Source organism: Rhinopithecus roxellana, chromosome 4 (assembly GCF_007565055.1).
Source record: "Rhinopithecus roxellana isolate Shanxi Qingling chromosome 4, ASM756505v1, whole genome shotgun sequence".
Lineage (NCBI taxonomy): Eukaryota > Metazoa > Chordata > Mammalia > Primates > Cercopithecidae > Rhinopithecus > Rhinopithecus roxellana.
Window position 1 is genome coordinate 178624054 of NC_044552.1, and position 18292 is coordinate 178642345.

General features: G+C 49.5%; 1 protein-coding gene across 1 annotated transcript; it reads left to right on the plus strand.

The window, feature by feature from the left end:
- Positions 1–7866: 7866 nt before the first annotated feature.
- On the plus strand, positions 7867–10949 carry LOC104663746 (UL16-binding protein 1-like). Its single transcript, XM_030929447.1, has 4 exons — positions 7867–8030; positions 8253–8528; positions 9169–9300; positions 10543–10949. The coding sequence occupies exons 1-3, from the start codon at positions 7970–7972 to the stop codon at positions 9276–9278; spliced, it is 447 nt and encodes a 148-aa protein (XP_030785307.1). The 5' UTR covers positions 7867–7969; the 3' UTR covers positions 9279–9300; positions 10543–10949.
- The last annotated feature ends 7343 nt before the right edge of the window (positions 10950–18292 follow it).

The following is an 18292-nucleotide window of genomic DNA, read 5'->3' on the forward strand; positions in this document are numbered from 1 at the left end:
CTAACTTTTTGCTTTCTGTCTCCTCCTGTCTTATGAACTAGGCAAGGTAGGGGGAGGATGGCAATAGGAGTAGTAGTGGTCTCCTTCCTTAGAGGCAGTAAGATGGCCTGAGCTCAGGAGTTAGAGGCTGCAGTTAGCTATGACCACGCCGCTGCACTCCAGCCTGGACAACAGAGGAAAATCCCGTATCTTAAAACAAGCAAACAAAAAAGATGGCGTAGCTAAATCCTAAACAGTAATTATCATAATAAAGGTGAATTACTAAACTTATCACATAAATCACTGAAACTCCCAGGTTGGATTTTAAAATATCGAATAATGTACACTATTTTCAAAAGGCAATTGACTGTTAAATGTAAAGATTAAAAATAAAAGGTGTTGTATCTGCCAAGAAAGGCTACTTTGTTTTTTTGTGTTTGCTTCTTTTAGCAACTACAATATGCTTTATTGTTCTTGGAAAGGGCTCAGGGTTTGGCTTTAAATCAGGCTGCGCGCTTTTCATCAGTCTCACATCTCCCTCCCCATGCCAGGCTGACTCCAGCCCGCAATGCTGCATTACATTCCAGGCAGACATTCAGGAGCTTCCAGAAGTCTCTCCTCCTCCTGACCTCCCTGCAGTCCAAGAATCCCCATGACCCCTGCTTAGGGTCCAGCCCTGGAACCCACCCACCTGACCCACCCCAGACCATCCTGGCACCAGGAACAGAAGCTCGATGCAGACACCCAACTCTGTGCCAGCACGTATGCCACTGGGGACCTGGAGCCCAGGGTGTGACACACCCAGAGGAAACAGAGGGCCCCCACATGAGTCACCCTGGCTTTCAAGGCTGTCACAGCTCCAGTGGCCTTGCCCCACCCACTTGCAACTCCAGGCCATGGGGCTGGAAATACTTGGATCTTGGCTCCCTCTCAGACCCTAACCCTTCTTTTCTCCTCCACTTTCCTTCCGGCCCCCTTATCTTTTCCCAGTTCCATTCCTGCTTTCAGACTCATTCCTTCTTTGCTTAAATGCAAGATTTTCGGCCAGGTGTAGTGGCTCACAACTTTAATCCCAACACTTTGGGAGGCCAAGGCTGATGGATCATGAGGTTAGGAGCTTGAGACCAGCCTGGCCAGCATAGTGAAACCCCGTCTCTACTCAAAATAAAAATAAAAAACATTAGCCAGTCATGGTGGTAGGTGTTTGTAATCCTAGCTGCTGAGAAAGGTGAGGCAGGGGAATCACTTGAACCCGGGAGGCGGAGGTTGCAGTGAGCCAAGATTGCACCACTGCATACTAGCCCGGGCAGCAGTACAAGATTCATCAAAAAAATTAATAATAATAAAAATAAAAACATTTTAAAAAGGCAAGATTTTCCTCGCCATGGTGCACTTTAGGCTCAATCAAATCATATGGAGACAGCTGTTTGCTGTCCATCATCACACTACGTTTTCTAGAAGTTTCTATCCTGATGAAGCACCACAGACTGGTTGAAAACCAAAGTTACTCTTCGTTGGAAAATGTTTGTGGACACCCAGGTGGGCATACCAATTTCCAAGTTGTGGCTGGAACCAGTGGCTCACTCCTGTAATCCCAGCACTTTGAGAGGCTGAGGCAGGTGGATCACCTGAAGCCAGGATATCGAGACCAGCCTGGCCAACATGGAGAGACCCTGTCTCTACTAAAATTGTAAAAATTAGCCAGGCATGGTGGCAGGTGCCTATAATCCCAGCTACTCAGGAGGCGGAGGCAGGAGAATCGCTTGAACCCAGGAGCCGGAGGTTGCACTGAGCTGAGATCGTCCAGCTGAACTCCAGGTTGAGCAACAGAGCAAGATTTTGTCTCAAAAAAAAAAAAAAAGAAATAAAGAAAGAAAGAAAAAGAAAAAAGAAACACCAACTAAAACAGGAAAAATGGGCAAAAAAATTTACCAACCTCAATGCAGCCACCTTCAGGCCCCTGGGGATTACAACTTCTGCTCCAGCTCCCCTCTGCACCTGTGCTTTTCCTCTGAGCCCCATTCACTCCCCCAACTCTCTCATTCATTCACTGGTTCTCTCAGCCTCCAACCACCCTTAAATCAGGTCAGGCTCACCAGGTGATGGAGAGAAAAATCATCCTCTGTGGGTCTCAAAAACACACCTGAGTCCTGATGGTGGGTCTTGCTTTCATTTCCACCCCCTCACAGCACCCCCAGGGCCATGAAGAGGCCACGGCCTGGGCTCAGAGCTCCAGCTCTCCTCAGGGTGGGCCTGGCATTTGCTGACTTCAGGGAGGGCAGCAGGGCTCACAACTGAAATAGGAGACCTGCCCTGGGTGCTTAGCATGTGCAAGGACAAGGTTCCTTGTAGAATCTGCTCATTTCATCTGTGTTCATAGCATTTGTCATTTCTCCACATGTGGACATCCATGCCCAGAAAGCTGAAGAACCTTGCACAGGAATATTCAGCCACAGTATCAGCTGACTTCCATGTCTGAATGCATGATCTCTAGATCCCTGCCATTACAGTCACTTTTGGGCCACTTCTATCCCCATTCTGGGCTGGTCTGAGTCTGGTGGCCAAATGCGGGCATCAGGGGTGAGGCAGGAGAGCCCAGGTGTGCATAGAGGCCCCTTTAAAAACCCTCCTGTTCTGTAGGGCAAGCTGCAGCCACAGGAAGAGGACCCAGCATAAAAGAGCCGCAGCGGGGAACTCAGCCGGGGCGATGTTTGCATAGGGGAACTCAGCAGGAGCGATGTTTGCATCTGGGAACTCAGCGGGGGCGATGTTTGCAGCGGGGAACTCAGCAGGGGCGATGTTCGCGCAGATGGAAACCCGCTGCAGTCCACAGCCCCCCAGGTTTGGCCCCAGCCCCCAATTAGGCTCTCACCTGGCTGTCCTGCTCGAAGATCTCCTGCCAGCCTTCTTCTGCCTTCCTCCTGTTTCCCCAGTCACTGACCCAGGTCACCCAGCCTCAGGGGTGGTGCTGCCAGGGTCTTCCCAGTGGCCTCCTCCCAGGACTAACCCGGATTGCTTGTCCCCAGCCCTATGCATGGGAGGCTCTTTTCACACACAGATGCCCAGACCCACCAAGCTGTGCCCCTCCCAAGTCTGAAAACAGCTCACCCCTCTGTGTCTGTTGTCCCGTAGACCACTCTCCACGTGGCCCCTCCTGGACAGTGGCTCTAGTGCATCAGGCCAGAACCTTCTAGGCTCCTGTGTCCCTACTCAGTCACAGAGGTGGCTGCCCTCCCATGACCCTGTCCTGAAAGCAGAGACAGGCCCTGGGCTTGTCTCTTTTCCTCCTCTTTTCCACAGCTTCAGGACCCTAGGGATTGCTGGTCACCAGGTGCAGGTTCTCCCCACATGAAGACTCATTCAATGGGGAACGGGCTGAGTGGCTGGGGGCAGAGTGGGCTCCAGAGCTCTGCTCACTCCTCACCCCAGGCTAAGCCCTCCCTTGCAGCCAGGGGCCACTGGGCTCCTCGCCTTCCTCTGGCTTCTGTCCATAGATCTAGATAGGTTCCATGGTGACTGAGATGAGGATGCACTCTGGATGCCCCTTTGAGGATGGCTGCAGAGACCATCCAGGGACTGAGCAGAGGTGCGGATGCAGCCATAGATTTGGGTGTGGTTGGACACAGATGGGTGTGCAGCAAAGTGAGCTCCACCCATGCGTAGACCCCCACCCTCGGCTTCTGCTGTACGTGGAAACACAATTAATCACATGATGATTGATCACGGTAGGCCACCTAGGCTTTTCTTTTCTTTTCTTTTTTTCCCAAAAGTCATAGAATATACTCAAAGACCTCCTTATGCTTTTAGTGGAGAGGCAAAGAAGGTCTGCTGCGGACTGGGGAAGCGGCTGCGCCCGGGACAGAGCGGGGGCGGCGGGGTAGGGGGAACTCTGCGACGCAGGCAGAGGGAGGGCGGGTGTCGCTGGCGCAGGCGGTGACTGGCCGCCACGGAATATTCCTGTTAAGTTTCTTCACCTTCCTGTGCATAAGTGTTTACACTGGGGTAATGATAAATGCTATGCTGAAAAATTAAATGAGGCAGTCATGGAAGGAACCATGTCCTGCCCCGCGGGGGGAACGGGGACGCCGCCACCAAGCCGCGGGGGCGGGGTGGAGGGGGAGGGTTCGCCCGCCTGGGCCGCTGTCAGGTGACGACCCGGGGGCGGGGCGGGGTGGAGCACCCCCAAACAAGGACAGTCGTCGGATCACGCCCCTTGGATCGCAGCATGGGGCGGGGCGGAGCAGTTCAATTTACTAGCCTGAGTGGGAGGCACCAGGCGATTCCTCCGCCCATGTCCGCCTCGACCCCAACTCCGGTCTCCTGCGCCCCAGGTCCCCAGTGGCAGCGGCCGCCTGCCCCGCCTTCCTTCCATACTTCCCGCTTCTGCTACTGCTGTCCTGCTGGTCCGGGTCAGGGCGGGCCGGTCAGTTCCGGGATGGAGCCTAGTCCGGGGCTGGTGCCAAACCTGGGGGGCTGTGGATTGCAGCGGGTTTCGATATCCCCGAACATCGCCCCCCCTGAGTTCCCCGCTGCGGCTCCTTTACGCTGGGTCCGCGTCCTGCGGCTGCAGCTTGCACTGCAGACAAGGAGGGTTTTTAAAGAGGGCGGAAAAGGAACCACAGGAGGGTGGAGGGGCCAAAGGGCCGCAGAAGACAAGGTGGAGCGGGGATCCCTGGTGCAGCTCCGCAGCCCCACTAGCCCTCGGGAAGGAGAAACCAGAGCTCCCGAAACCCTAGCTGGGATCAGGACAGGGGTGAAGGGGGACTCTACAGGAAAGCGATCACAGACTCACCCACCAGCCGCAGGCCTGCTCTGCTCTCATCTGCTCTCCACCACAAAAACCCTCCAGCACTCCCAGGGCTCCGCCCTGGAACTTCCCCTGCGCTTTGCTGCAGGCACTCACCCCCACCCAAGAGGCTCATCAGACACTTCCCACCATTCACCACTTCTTCACCTTTCACTTCCACTACCCAGGTCCCATCCTTTCACCCCCCCACCCCATCTCAGCCCAGCCCCATCACCACACAGGCTTCCCTCACCTCCCCATCCATGAAGGGGTCCTTAGCACCTCCCCCACCAACTAGCACCTTCTCCCCTTTTGCCTGAGGACACACCCCAGCAAACACACCCCATGCTTTCCACAGAACTTAGTGCAGGGGGCATGGGAAGGACCATTTCCCCCAGGATGACCCTGGGAGCGCCCATGAGTAGAGGTGCCCACTACTTCCCTTGGGACCCAGACCCACCTGTTCTTCCTACTGGGGAGCCAGGGTCATATAGAATAGTCACTACGCAGACAGGAGTCAGCAAACCCTTTCTAGAAAGGAAAGGCTGAAGGCACTTTGGTCCTTGCTGGCCATGGGTACTCTGTGTGTCAAGTCCTGTCCCTTTGTAGAGCAACAGCAGGCAATGGCAACCTGCAGATAAAAGGGAGACCAGATATGGACACCATCCTAGGTTGCTGACCCCAGATGAGGGCACATGCTGTGTCCTGGCAATTGCTGCCCCACTCCCTAGGGTGTCATCTCCAAGTGGTGTAAGTTGAAGAGTCACAGGTGTGTCCGACCCTGCCTGTGGCTTCTGAGTGGTGTGGATGTGATGGGTGTGAGTGGAGGTTCTATGGTTTGGGGTCAATGCCCCCCTCCTTTGCTGCTGGGTGGCATCATCGGTCCCTCAGGGTGATCAGGGACCCTCCCTGAAGCCTCAGGTGTGAGCTGAGGGTGAGGGGTGCACCCACATGTTGTCCAGGGGATCGGGGCCAACTGCTTGTGCAGTTTCTTAGTTCCCTGTGGCCCTGCTCCGGCCCATCCCAGGAGACCCACCTGTGTCTTCTCACTGCTGGGCCTATCTTCCTAATGATGTAGAGGGTGAGGAGCACACCCTGTGATGGGCAGCTCTGAGGCTGTGTGGTCACTACCCTCCCATAGCTGCAGGCCCATCTCCACCAGGGCCCAGGACTACACCTGGAACCTCTTTTAAATGAGGCGATTTCGCTGCTGTGAGTGGCACAGCCTTGCTTCTGAGCACTAGGGGACCCTGTTGTGATTCTACAGTTGACAATTGCCATGAAATCCACATAGCACCTTTTCCAACCACACATGCTTCTGGGATCTTAGGGACTCCAGGGTCAAATAGCCATATAAGTAGGTCCAGTCCCTCATCACAGAGTGTGTATGGCTGCCTCCCAGCTACAAGAGCAGAGTTGAGTAGTGACAGGGAAGGTCATACGACCAGCACAACCTACAATAGTTACTACTTTAACTACAAACACTATCCATTCCCGGCACAAATCCAGGAAATGTGAAAATACCATCAAATGAGTCTATGAACCCAGCATATCCCCCTAAGCTGGACCTGACACAGGTGTCCATCCTTTACTTTGCCCCAAATGCACCTCATGAGTATCAGGGAAGCAAGTTAATGCTTCAGATCTCTGGAAGGAGGCTACACACTGTGTCCACCAGGAGTGTCTGGGTATTTACTGTTTCATGGTGTACACTTACCAGAGTGAATGCCCATCTGGCTCTGTGGGGGAGTCTGAAGGAGTCATTGCAGTTGCTGTGGAATTGAAGGGGCCCATCAGGGCCTCTGGACTCTCCTTCTAGTAATGGACTCTGGGTCTGAGGTGTGGCTCAGTTCTCAAAGCTGGGCAAAGGAGCTCAATTATTTCCTGGGGTGACTCATTTCAGCATCCAGGTCATCCATCCTTGCGTTTTGTCTGTATTTGTTGTAATTATTTAAATCTAGCAGTATTCGGGTTGAGTTTCCATCTCTTTTGGATCCTTGACCCCTTAGTTCTATGAGCCATGAGCACACCTTCCTATGGCTGAGGTCCCCAGCTGGCATTGTGACTTCTTTAATTATTTCCATCATTGCACCCTCCTTCCTCTTGACAGTGGATGGCCTCCAATTGAGATCTCTTATTTCAGGATTTTCCATCCCCATTACTACTGGGAGCCCATTTCAGGAACAGCATTTCCTACCCCTGACCCCGGCCTTCAGCAACAGGCATCCCTGGGCTTCTTGACAGTCTGCTGCCTTCTCCTGGGGCCTTCTTTATATTCTGGGTAAACAGGAGTCCTCCACGCTTCCCATGAGCACAGAGAGTGGACATCGTTCTGGGTTTTCATGCTGCAGCCACTCTGGCATGGGCGCTTCTCTGAGCCCTTTTGTTCTTTCCTCTACACCCTGACTTAGAAGCTCTGGGCTTTCCACTTCTTGCCCTGTGAACCATCCCTTTCCACGGTTCCAGGAATGCATCCTCAAAGCAGATGGGTGTCATTGCCAGGGCTTTGCCAACATATTAAATCATGTGACCCATGACATTAATCACTTGTGTATCTAAACTGAATTCTGCCCTCACCACCCCGCCTGCCACCACCACTGTGCCGGAGCATGCGAGGACAGCTCCCACATCCTCTCCCATCTCCTGCAGTCCACGTGGGCTGCTGCTGAGGGTCCTCCTCATCCAGGCCTTTTCCTGCCACAACAGGCCTGGCACCTCCCCGACAAGATCATGTGCTGACTGATGTTGGCACAGGGCAGGTGGGACATGTCTGGAGGGGACATGTGGTTTCATGGCTGCAGGAACCTTCTCCTCCATATACTCAAGCAAGGGAGACGCTCTAGTCTTTAACTAGTTGACATGACAGCCCTGGCTGGAGCACATCTTGCTCTACCAGCCCAGCCCCTCAGAGGCCTTCACTTGCAGTCACCATAAGGGGGAGAAGGGGTCTCAGGTTCCACTTCCCTCCACACCAATCCTCTCCTGTGTTTTGCTTCCACAGACACACACTGTCTTTGCTATGACTTCAACATCACTCATAAGTTCAGACCTGAACCACGATAGTGTGAAGTTCAAGGCCTGGTGGATGAAAGGTCCTTTTCTTCACTATGACTGTGTTAACCACAAGGCCAAAGCCTTTGTTTCTCTGGGGAAGAAAGTCAATGTCACAAAAACCTGGAAAAACAAACTGAAACACTAGGAGACATGGTGGATTTCCTCAATGGGCAACTGCCTGACATTCAAGTGGAGAATTTAATACACATTGGTAAGTTTCAGATAGTCCAGGACAGCAGGGAGCAGACACAGTAGTAACTTAGAGGCATTTATTGGTTTCATGTAACAAATAAATCAGAAGTTTGTGTCACACAAGAGGCTGAGAAGCATGGGCAGGATGCAGCAGAGAGAGCAAGTCCAGGAGCCAGGAAAGGAAGCAGGGTGGGGCTCAGGATTTGTCAAGATCAGAGCTGATCTCTTTCCAATGGGGCAGAGCCCCTCATTCTGCAGGCCCAGATGTCTTGTGACAATGAAGCCTATGGACACAACAGAGGATCTTGGCAGTTCCTCTTCAATGGACAGACTTTCTTCCTGTTTGACTCAAACAACAGAAAGTGGGCAGTGCTTCATCCTGGAGCCAAGAAGATGAAAGATAAGTGGGAGAAGAACACGGAGGTGACCATGTTCTTCCACAAGATTTCAATGGGGGATTGTAAGATGTGGCTTGAAGAATTTTTGATATACTGGGAAAAAATGCTGGATCCAACAAGTAAGTGAGAGGCCAAAAAAGGAAGCTCTCTTGAGTTCAGATCTTAGCCCGGTGTGTGAGTGTGTGTGAGTGCATGTGCTTGTGAGTGTTTGAGTGAGTGTGAACATGACCCCCTCATAGGGGACTCCTTTTGGGGGTGCTGGTGTGCCTGTGCTCTCTCATCCTCCTCTCCCTTCTTCCTTCCTGCACCTGCCTGTGCTCCACCCACTGTGCGTTTCTCACCAGCCTCGAATCTGTGGGTGTCATAGTGTTTCTAGACCTTTTTCGTTAGTGTTCCTTCCTCCTAGAATCACTTTTCCTTTCCTCTCCCTTCATCTGTTTGTGTACATCCATCGAAACTACCTCAAAGGCCAGCCCCAAGACTCTCCCCTCCCTGGCACTGGGGCATCACCTCCTCTTCCGCCAGAGCCGGAGGGTGGGCTGTGCTGTCACCTTGCTTCCCTCAGCAGCTGTGTGAGCTCCCTGAGGACAGGGAATCCTCCCTCTCCCTTCCTACCCCAGAAACTGTCACAGCGGCTTCTCCACAGCAGAGGGGGACAAAAGCTCTTCCAGGATGAGCTGTGGAGGACAGGAGCTGAGGGGGCATCTCCTAAGATTTGGGGCCTGGACAAGGCTTGTCACTTCTGTGTTTCCATTTCAGAACCACACTCTCGGGCCCCAGGCACAACCCAACCCAAAACCATGGCCACCACCTTCAGTGCCTGGAGCCTCCTCCTCATCATCCTCTGCTTTATCCTCCCTGGCATCTGAGGAGAGTCCTTTAGAGTGACAGGTACTGTGGGCAATATTGGGAGGGGAGCAAGGAGCAGGTGAATGAGATGGAAGGATGCAGAAGGAGAATACCCAGAGTCCCACATCTCCCCATGGCAGGAACCTTCTCATCCTGACATGAGACAGATGAATGAGACCTAGTGTCACCTATTGGCAATGACCTGGGTAGCTCAGCCCTGAATTCTGATGGATTCTCACTGTCAGAACCAGAGAGAAAGGGAGGGACCCATACCAAGGCTCAAGCCCTGTTGAGCTTGAGAGGGTTTAGCCAATTCAGGCCTGTTTCAGAGCAGGTTCCTATTCGGGAAAGGTAGTGGTGTGTGGCCTGCAGGCAGTAGGAACTCAGGCATGGGCAGTCCACACAGTAGGAGAGGAGCAGCATGGCTGTTTCACCTAGGATGTCAAGGGAAAGGGTGTCCCTGGAGAAGGCTAAGAAGAGAGTGATCTGGGAGAATCCCCAGACAAGGGGGCTGTAAGGACCTTGGCCCACCCAGTTCCTAAGGCTGCATTCCCAGAGAAAGCAGCTTGGGTTCCAGCAGTTAAGGTGGAAGGTGAAAAGTAGAGCATGTTCAGGGTGAGGTTTAGGAAAAGGCCAGGCCCCTTGGACCCATAGGATTCCTTGTTTGGCCCTAGGGTGATGCCCCTGCCGTTCTGCCTCCTTCACACTCCAGATCCTGAGCCAGCTGATGGCCCAGCCTGGAGCAGAGTGGACTCAGACAGGGAGGCTGAGCTGCTGCTAGAGGTCCATGGTTGCCACTGAGCTTGGCTGGGAATGAATGGGGCGGGGCAGGGGCAGTCCCATTCAGAGCTATGGGTGCAGCTCCCAGGGTGAGGAGAGGCTGAGAGCAAAGGGGAAAGAAGGAGGTTTGCCTGCAAGCCCACCCAAGGCCAGGGAACATGGATCCAGAGACCTCTCTTTGGACAGGGCTCCTCCAGGTCCTCTAGACCCTTCTATGAGAGGGAGGAGCAGTCCCTGAGTGAAGGTGCAGACCCCTCATTACCAGCCTCAGTTCTGAGCCCCATGCGCTGTAGCAGGGCCTGGGCTGGCTCTGTGGTGTGGTGAAGGAGGGTGGAGGTTGGGACAGGCTGCACAGCCAGGGGTAGCATTGGAGGGAAGCACATAAAACATGTTCCTTATTTGGGGAAGAGGCTCCGAAGTGGGGAGGGCCTGGGAGGGATCACCCAGGAGAACAGACCCAGGTTTTTCTCAGCCACTTAAACCAACGCTTCATCTTTTCTGAAGGTGGAAGATGATATCAAGAAGCCTCTGTTAGCCTGGTCTGGTTCCTGCTCTCCCTTCAGGGAGGCCACCTGTCTACTCACCACTGTGCCTTTCTGGAAAGCAGGAGTTCAAGCCTTAGCCAGCTCACAGGCCCCCAGCGGATGATGAGGACGTTGTATACTTAACATCTCATGCCAGTCATTACCTTTACTGATGATCCTGGCTACCATTTTTCTTAACATCTTCTGCCACTTTCTCTCAGTGCTAATGGATGGAATTCCTGCACAAGTTTTAACTGAACAAGAAATCCTAGCAAAAAAGCATTTTCTTTCTACTTCTTTGATTGTGGAAAAGTAGACACTTCTCTGAAGCATGACCTTATTCTTCCAAACAGTATCGCTAGTAAAATAGCATGCTGGACTTCAAAGCTCAGGGATCCTTTTGATGCAGTGACCAAGAATTGCATTATTTTTTTTTTTATTTTTATGGTTTTTTACAGTTTCTCATTCTGTCAACCATACTGGAGTGAAGTGGCAGAGTCTTCACTCACTGTAATCTCCAGCTCCTGGGCTCAAGTAATCTTCCAGACTCAGCCTCTAGAATAGCTGGGGCTACAGGCGCATGCCACCAGGCCTGGCAAATTGTTTTAGTTTTAGGAAGAGTGGGTCTTCCTATGTTGCTCAGGCTGGTCTTCAACTGCTGGCCTCAAGCAGTCTTCCCACCTTGGCCTCCCAGTGCTCTGGGATTATAGGCATGAACCACAGTGCCTGTTGTAGAAATTTTTAAGTATTTTATATGGAAAAGTATTACCTTCATGATTATTTTATTTAGTAAGACAGCAGATCTAATCTCAGAATAGCTGCTTAGCCTTTTCTCTGACTCACCTCCTGCCAGCTCTGGCATTCAAGTGAAGGTCAAAGCCTGTGAACCTGAATGATCCCAGCTCCTGTTTTGGGCTGAGCTGCTTCAGGCTGTGGAAGGGCCTGGGAGTTGCCTGCAGGAGAGGTGAAGGGAGGAGAAGCTGCCTAAAGCAGAAAACAGAGGGTGAGAGGGAAACGTCTGGAGGCCCTGGTTTTGCAGAAGAAGGAACCATAGTGGATTTATTGAGGGATTTATCTCTTTACATCAGTTTCCAAAAAGAATGTTTTTCTTAAGTTCCCATTTTCAACTAGTAAAACAGAACAAAGCAAAACCAATGTGAAACAAGCAAGAATTGCAAAGTATTTGCAAGCAGAATCCAGAGAATTTCTCTGCCTGCACCACTTGAGAGCCAGCCGCCACGCTGATGCCTCATCTTTAATGATGCCACCTCATGCCCCATTCTTTAGTGTTCTTCCTACAAACCACGACACTCTCCTAATAAGCACAATACAATCACCAAAACAGATTCTGCATCCATACATTAGATCCATCTCATGCTCAGACACCACCCAAGATTCACCAGTTGTTTTGATTATCTGTTTTACAGACAAGGATCTGATGGATTTAGGCATTTCCTACCTCATTATTTAGCTGAAAATATAAATCATGATGTTTTATTTGCCCCAGTATTCGATCTCTATATTTTTGGAAATAGGTGGAGAGATTTGGATTGATGTGGTGCTTCTTATTGTGTATCACTCAGAAGTCCTCATTAATATATTTGAAAGATTTAACATCCTTTTATCCAGCATTTGGGTTGCTTAATTTTTTGCTAGTTCAGATGTTCTAGTCTGACATAGAAACAGAAATTTAACACCAAATGAGAAAACATGCTGTACTTTAGTGGAATATTTTATTGCTAACTTTTTGTTATGAAAGCAACAGCAAAGTAAATAACCAAATATCTCCATGCTTTCTAGAACGTGCTTGAAGCCTGGAACTGACTGGGATTGCTAGTTAGTGGGATGAGCACAGCATCCACTGTCGTGAATATCACCTGAGTCGATGTCAAAGGAACAATTCAATATAGACTCCTACCCACAATGGAAGAGGTCTCTGATGTTCCACTTCCTGCCCATCACCTGGTATAGACAGATTTAAACATTTGTCAGTAGAATGGGTGTGTGAGGGCATTCCATTGTTCTTTATGTGTGTTATCTTGATTATGTAGGACATGTCAACTCTTTCACGGGTTTCCTCAGAATCTCTGAACTGCTCATAGCATTTGCCCAATCTTAGGACAATTATACGTATTTTTATTTATTTGTAGTTCTTTATACATTACAAATCTGATCTTTTGTCCATAGGGGAATAAAATAACTTTTAAAAATAGAGATTAATCTGATGTGGGGATTACTTCTAAAGAAGTAGGTGTGTTCAGGGCTGAGGAATGACAAGGAACATCACTGCCCAGGGTGTAGTGTGCTAGGGCCAAACCAGAAAAGTTATGTTTTTTAAGAACAGGAACATTGGTGTCTGTCCAGGGTATCAGGACAATGTTCGAGACTGACAGAGGACCTGTAATTTAGAAGTATCATTAAGTTCTCTGCTTCCCAAATAGTCTAGCGGAATCCCTAGTTTATTAACCCACAACATAAGGAAGAATAAAATCCCATTAATTCTCTACTGGATTATAATGCAACATTTGAAAGTCAATAAGCCTTTTAGAAAATAGATATTTTTATTTAAATATCAGTAAGAGATAAATTACTAAAGGAAAGAATCATGCCTATATATATTTTCTTATGAACAAATTAGAAAATTCTGATTCAGGACATGAAAAGAATCCCTGGTGTTCTGAAGTCAGCCATGGTATTTCAGCGGCAATGCTTTAGAAGAACAAAATTGTGGTTTAGAGAAGCATCTTTTTTTCCACAACCAAAGCAGAAAACAGAAAATGCTCTTTTTGTGGAGATTTCTTCTTCAGTAAGTTAAAACATTAAATGCAGGAATTCTTCCATCAGGTAGCATGAGAGAAAATGAGAAAGTATTTTAAGAAATTTCAGTGATAGGATTATTGCCAAAGGAATTAAGGTTCATGAGATGCTGAGTCTATGGGGTCATCCTGATCTACTGGAGGCCTCTGAATGTGCTAAGGCTTGAATTCCTGGTGGCCCAGAAATGAAGAGTGCACGATGGACAGGCTGCCAGCCAGAAGGGAGAGTTTGACATGCACCCGTAATCCCAGCTACTCTGGAGGCTGAGGCAGGAGAATCACTTGAACCCGGAAGGCAGAGGTGGCAGTGAGCCAAGATCGTGCCATTGCATTCCCGCCTGGGCAGCAGAGTGAGACTCCATCTCAAATAATAATAATAAAAGAAAAAGGCAAAAATTCAGACAACTAAAGAGAAAATGGGCAAAAGAGTTGAACCAGCCCTTCACAGAAGAGGAAATGTGAAAGAATGGCCAATAAAAACATGAAGAGGGTCTCAGCCTAACAGGATGAGGTGTCACGTGACACCCACCAGACTGGCAAAAAATCCCACGACCCAGTAAATGCAACGGTTGGGGAGAATGGAGAGCAACAAGAACATTCAGCCCCTGCTAAGAATGGTTGTGAATTTTTTTAAGTATACTTGTATATGAAGGGATGTGTGTTTTAGATTATGAGGAAAATTACATTTCTTACCAGGGATGAAATTTTAATAATTGAAAGCTACTGACCGGAACAGACTTGCACTTGTGTACAAAAGAAATGCCCAAGAACATTCTAGCAACATAGTCCCAAGGTCCCCAACCTGGTCAAACACTCATCAACAGGAAAATAGAGACATTTCCCATGTTCCCCCTCATAGCACGGGAGATCATGCAGTAATGAAAATGAATCATGTCAATGTGGATGGGTCTCAGGAAGAGAATAGAGGACAAAAGTAGACATCAAGCAAATGCTCAGACCCAATGCATTCACACAAAAGAATTCCTTCACATCAAAGTTCAAAAACTGCAGCTGAGGCAACAGAGCAAGACCCTGTCTCAATAAGACAGCAGAAAGTTCAAAAACTAAATGGCATATTGTTTAGGGATATACAAATACATGGTGAAAGAAATGTATTATGAAGAAAAGTGTGGGAATAATAAAGACTAAAGCAGAAAGTGATTCCCTCTGTAGAAGGGAAGGGACTGGGATTCAGGAGGGACCTCCAGGGAGCATCCAAACTTACATCTCTTCAGATTCTATTCCCTAAACTTGGTGGAGGTCCTGGGTGTCCATTGTGCCGATATTCTTTATACCTTACCCATATTGTACAAATACTTTTTTCTATTCAGTATTTAGAAGACAGTTATAAACAAGATTCATTAAATAGCAAGATGGCAGATCCACATCAGGAAGGAACATCAGGAACATCCATAGTGTTCCATCCATGGAACCTCACCATGGATATGCTTGTGTTCATGGGCCTGGTCTTCTCTCAAGATACGGTCAGTTGGTCAGTTGTCAGGGATCAGAGGCCACACTCATCATAGCAGAGAGGCAGGATCAGCTGGGTCAGGGTCCTTCTGTGACACCTACTGCATCACCAGGCCGTGCAAAGTGACTCAGCTGCCAGAACTCACAGAATATCATTCTGCACCAAAACTTCCCAGGAAAAATGGTAAGTTCTCAGTTTCTCCATTAATAGCAACTCTCAGATTAATCTCTGTCCTCCATCACTTCTCCATGAAACAACTTTTTATAGCTTTGCTTGGGTCTATTTTTCAATTTATTTTTTATTTTGCTAACTTATTGAAAAGATATGTAGTCTGTGTACATAATTTTTTTCTCTGTCAGTCAGGATAATCATGATTTAATTCCTATTCCCATTATTATTATTACCAACACCATTTAGTTTTTTTAAGCTTTTCAATTCCAACCGGTATTAATCAGGATCTTTCTGTCTCGTGAGACAGAAAACAAATCCAGACTGTGTAAGAGGAAAAAGAATGTATTAGTCACTAGAATTGAGAAGTTTCCAAGCTTAATTTGCTTGGGTTACAGCTACATCTACAGTTTCAAGTGGCATCGTGTGACTCTCTCTATTTCCCCAAATTTGGCTCCATGTTTAGCTCCATGACCCTCAGACTTAAACAGCAGCACCAGCTCCTCCCAAGGTCTCCAGCTCCACAGCTCCCGACCCTCAAACTTCAATTGTAGCACCAGCTCCTCCTCGGGTCTCCAGATCCAGGATTCTCAAACTACAACAGCAGCACCAGCTCCCCTCCAGCTCAATGACTCTCAGACTTGAGAGGCAGCACTGGCTCCTCCCCAAGGCTCCAGCTTCACGACCCTCAAACTAGAACAGCAGCACCAGCTACTCCCTGAGTCTCCAGCTCCCCGACCCTCAAACTTCAGCTGTAGCACTGGCTCCTCCCTGGGGCCACCAGCTCCACCACCCTCAGACTTACATGGTGGTAGCACCAGCTCCTCCTTAGGTCTTCAGCTCCAGGACCGTCAAACTTCAATTGCAACACCAGCTCCTCCCTGGTCTCTAGCTCCATGATCCTCAAACTACAACAGCAGGACCGGCTCCTTCCTGGATCTCCAGCTCAGTGACTCTCAGACTTGAGAGGCAGCACCAGCACCTCCCCACGACTCCAGCTCCACGACCTTCATAGTTGAACAGCGGTAGCACCAACTCCTTTCCAGGTCTCCAGCTCCACCATCTTTGAACTAGAACGGCAGCACCACTTCCTCCCTGGTCGAAGGAGCACCTCCTCCTTCCCTGGATCTCCAGCTCCACAACCCTCAGACATGAACAGCAGCACCAGCTCCTCCTTGGGTCTCTAGCTTCACCACCCTCAAACTTGAATTACAGCTCTGGCACCTACCTGGGTCTCCAGCTCCACAACTCTCAGACTAGAACAGCAACACCGGTTCTTTCCTGGATCTCCAGCTCAATGACTCTCAGACTTGAAAGTCAGCACCAGCTCCTCACAAAGCCTCCAGCTCCAAGACCCTCAAACTAGAACAGCAGTAGCAGCTGCACACTGGGTGCCAGCTCCACAAGCCTCAAAGTAGAATAGCAGCACTGGCTCCTCCCTGAGTCTCCAGCTCCTCAAGTCTGAGGGTCATGGAGCTGGAGACCCTGGGAGGAGCTGCTGCTGCTCTTCTGGTTGTCTCCAGCTCCATGACCCTCAACACGCAACAGCAGCACTGGCTCCTCCCTGCAACTCGAACCACATGACCCTCTCTCTGATTTGAACAACAGCAACACCAGCTTGCCACTGGGTCTCCAGCTCCACGACCCTCAGCCTTAAACAACAGCAGCACCAGGTCCTCCCTGAGTCTCAAGCTCCACGACCCTCAAAGTAGAACAACAACGTTCCTCCCTGGGTCTTCACCTCCACAACCCTTATTTGCTGACTGACTGATAGAGAAACACCTTCATTGTTGCTGGGATGAGCTGCATAACATGACACGCCCCTTTGAAAGTCAATGTGATGGACAGTTAGCATTTGCTTTTCACTCCTGCACCCGTGGGTTGGCTGGGCTTAGTCTGGGCTTGACTCCAGGCTGAGGGTTGTAACCATGTGTGCTCCACATGCCTCTCCTCCTGCAGTTGGAGCCGCAGTTCCCTGGGGCACGCTCATCTCATGGGAAAAATCAAGAGCATTAGAGGGCAGGCCTGGCAGCGCCGACACATTCCAGGCTAATGCTTATGAAATCTCATTGGCATAAGAAAGTCACCCAGCCACGAGCAATACCCGTGGGATGGGTAAGTCTATCCACCCTCCCTCAGGTCCTGGCAAGGATGTGGCTGTGTCATACTCTTACAGGGAGAATGAAATATTGAGGCCCAATATTAAATCAACTACAGTAAGAAATGTCAACTTCTATGTCCCTACACAGGAATCATTCTTCACCAGCGGTTTCACCTGAGCTGACTTCCCTTTGCAATTAATGGTCGGTGTCTGCAAGTTTAGGCCAATGCTGTTCCCTGTGGAGGACAGAGGAGCCTCAATTAGCCTTCGACTGTTGGGAAGAATAAGATATTAGGTTGGTACAAAACAACTACAAGCCCCAGGTGGCCTGTGCCCAGTGAGACAGGAGAGGGGCAGAGAACTGTGGGAGCTCAGGGTAGCTTGCATCCCCAGCCGCCTCTTGCCCCCATCTCTGCTTTCCGGTTTTTTTTTTTGTTTTTTTTTTTTTTTTTTTTTTTTTTTTGTTAGACAGGGTCTGGCTCTGTCACCCAGGCTGGAGTGCAATGGTGTGATCTTGGCTTGCTGCAATCTCCATGTCCTTGGCTCAAGCAATCCTCCCACCTCAGCCTCCCCAGTGGATGGGACCACAGGTGCATGCCACCACACCCAGCTAATTTTTTTTTTCTTTTTTCTGTAGAGATGGGATTTTGCTGTGTTGCCTAGGCTGGTCTTGAACTCCTGGGCTCAAGCATTCCACCCCTCTTGGCCTCCCAAAGTGCTGGGATTACAAACATGAGTCACTGAGCACAGCCTGCTTTATTTTTCTTCACAGTACTTGGAACCTTCTATTGTACTAAGTACACGTGTATTTTCTTTCTTTTTTGTCTTCCCTAGAATAGGAGCTTAACGTGGGCAGGTATTTTTGTTGATCTCATTTATCACTCTATTCCCAGTCCCTGGAACAGTGTCTGCCACATGAATGATGTGTTCTAAATAAACAATTTTAATAAATAAATAAACTATCCTACAAGAGAAGGCTAATATTTGGAACTCGCTTACCAACAGAACCAAAAAGCCAAAGACCTTTATCCTGTCCCTACCTCTGAATGCACCCAACCCCAGAGGAGCCAGCAGAGAAAAAACAGGAACAAATGTGGGGAAGGGAGCAGGTGGTGCCCACTCCCCAAACTAAAGACCCCTGAAACTGAGGCTGAACTTGAGTTGGAGAAGG

Excerpts from the sequence above, each read along its gene's own strand:
- LOC104663746 (XM_030929447.1), top strand. The coding sequence starts at position 7,970 with ATGGTGGATTTCCTCAATGGGCAACTGCCTGACATTCAAGTGGAGAAT. Across the intron at positions 8,031-8,252 it reads GGAGAATTTAATACACATTG|AGCCCCTCATTCTGCAGGCC; the intron begins GTAAGTTTCAGA and ends CCAATGGGGCAG. Across the intron at positions 8,529-9,168 it reads AAAAATGCTGGATCCAACAA|AACCACACTCTCGGGCCCCA; the intron begins GTAAGTGAGAGG and ends TTTCCATTTCAG.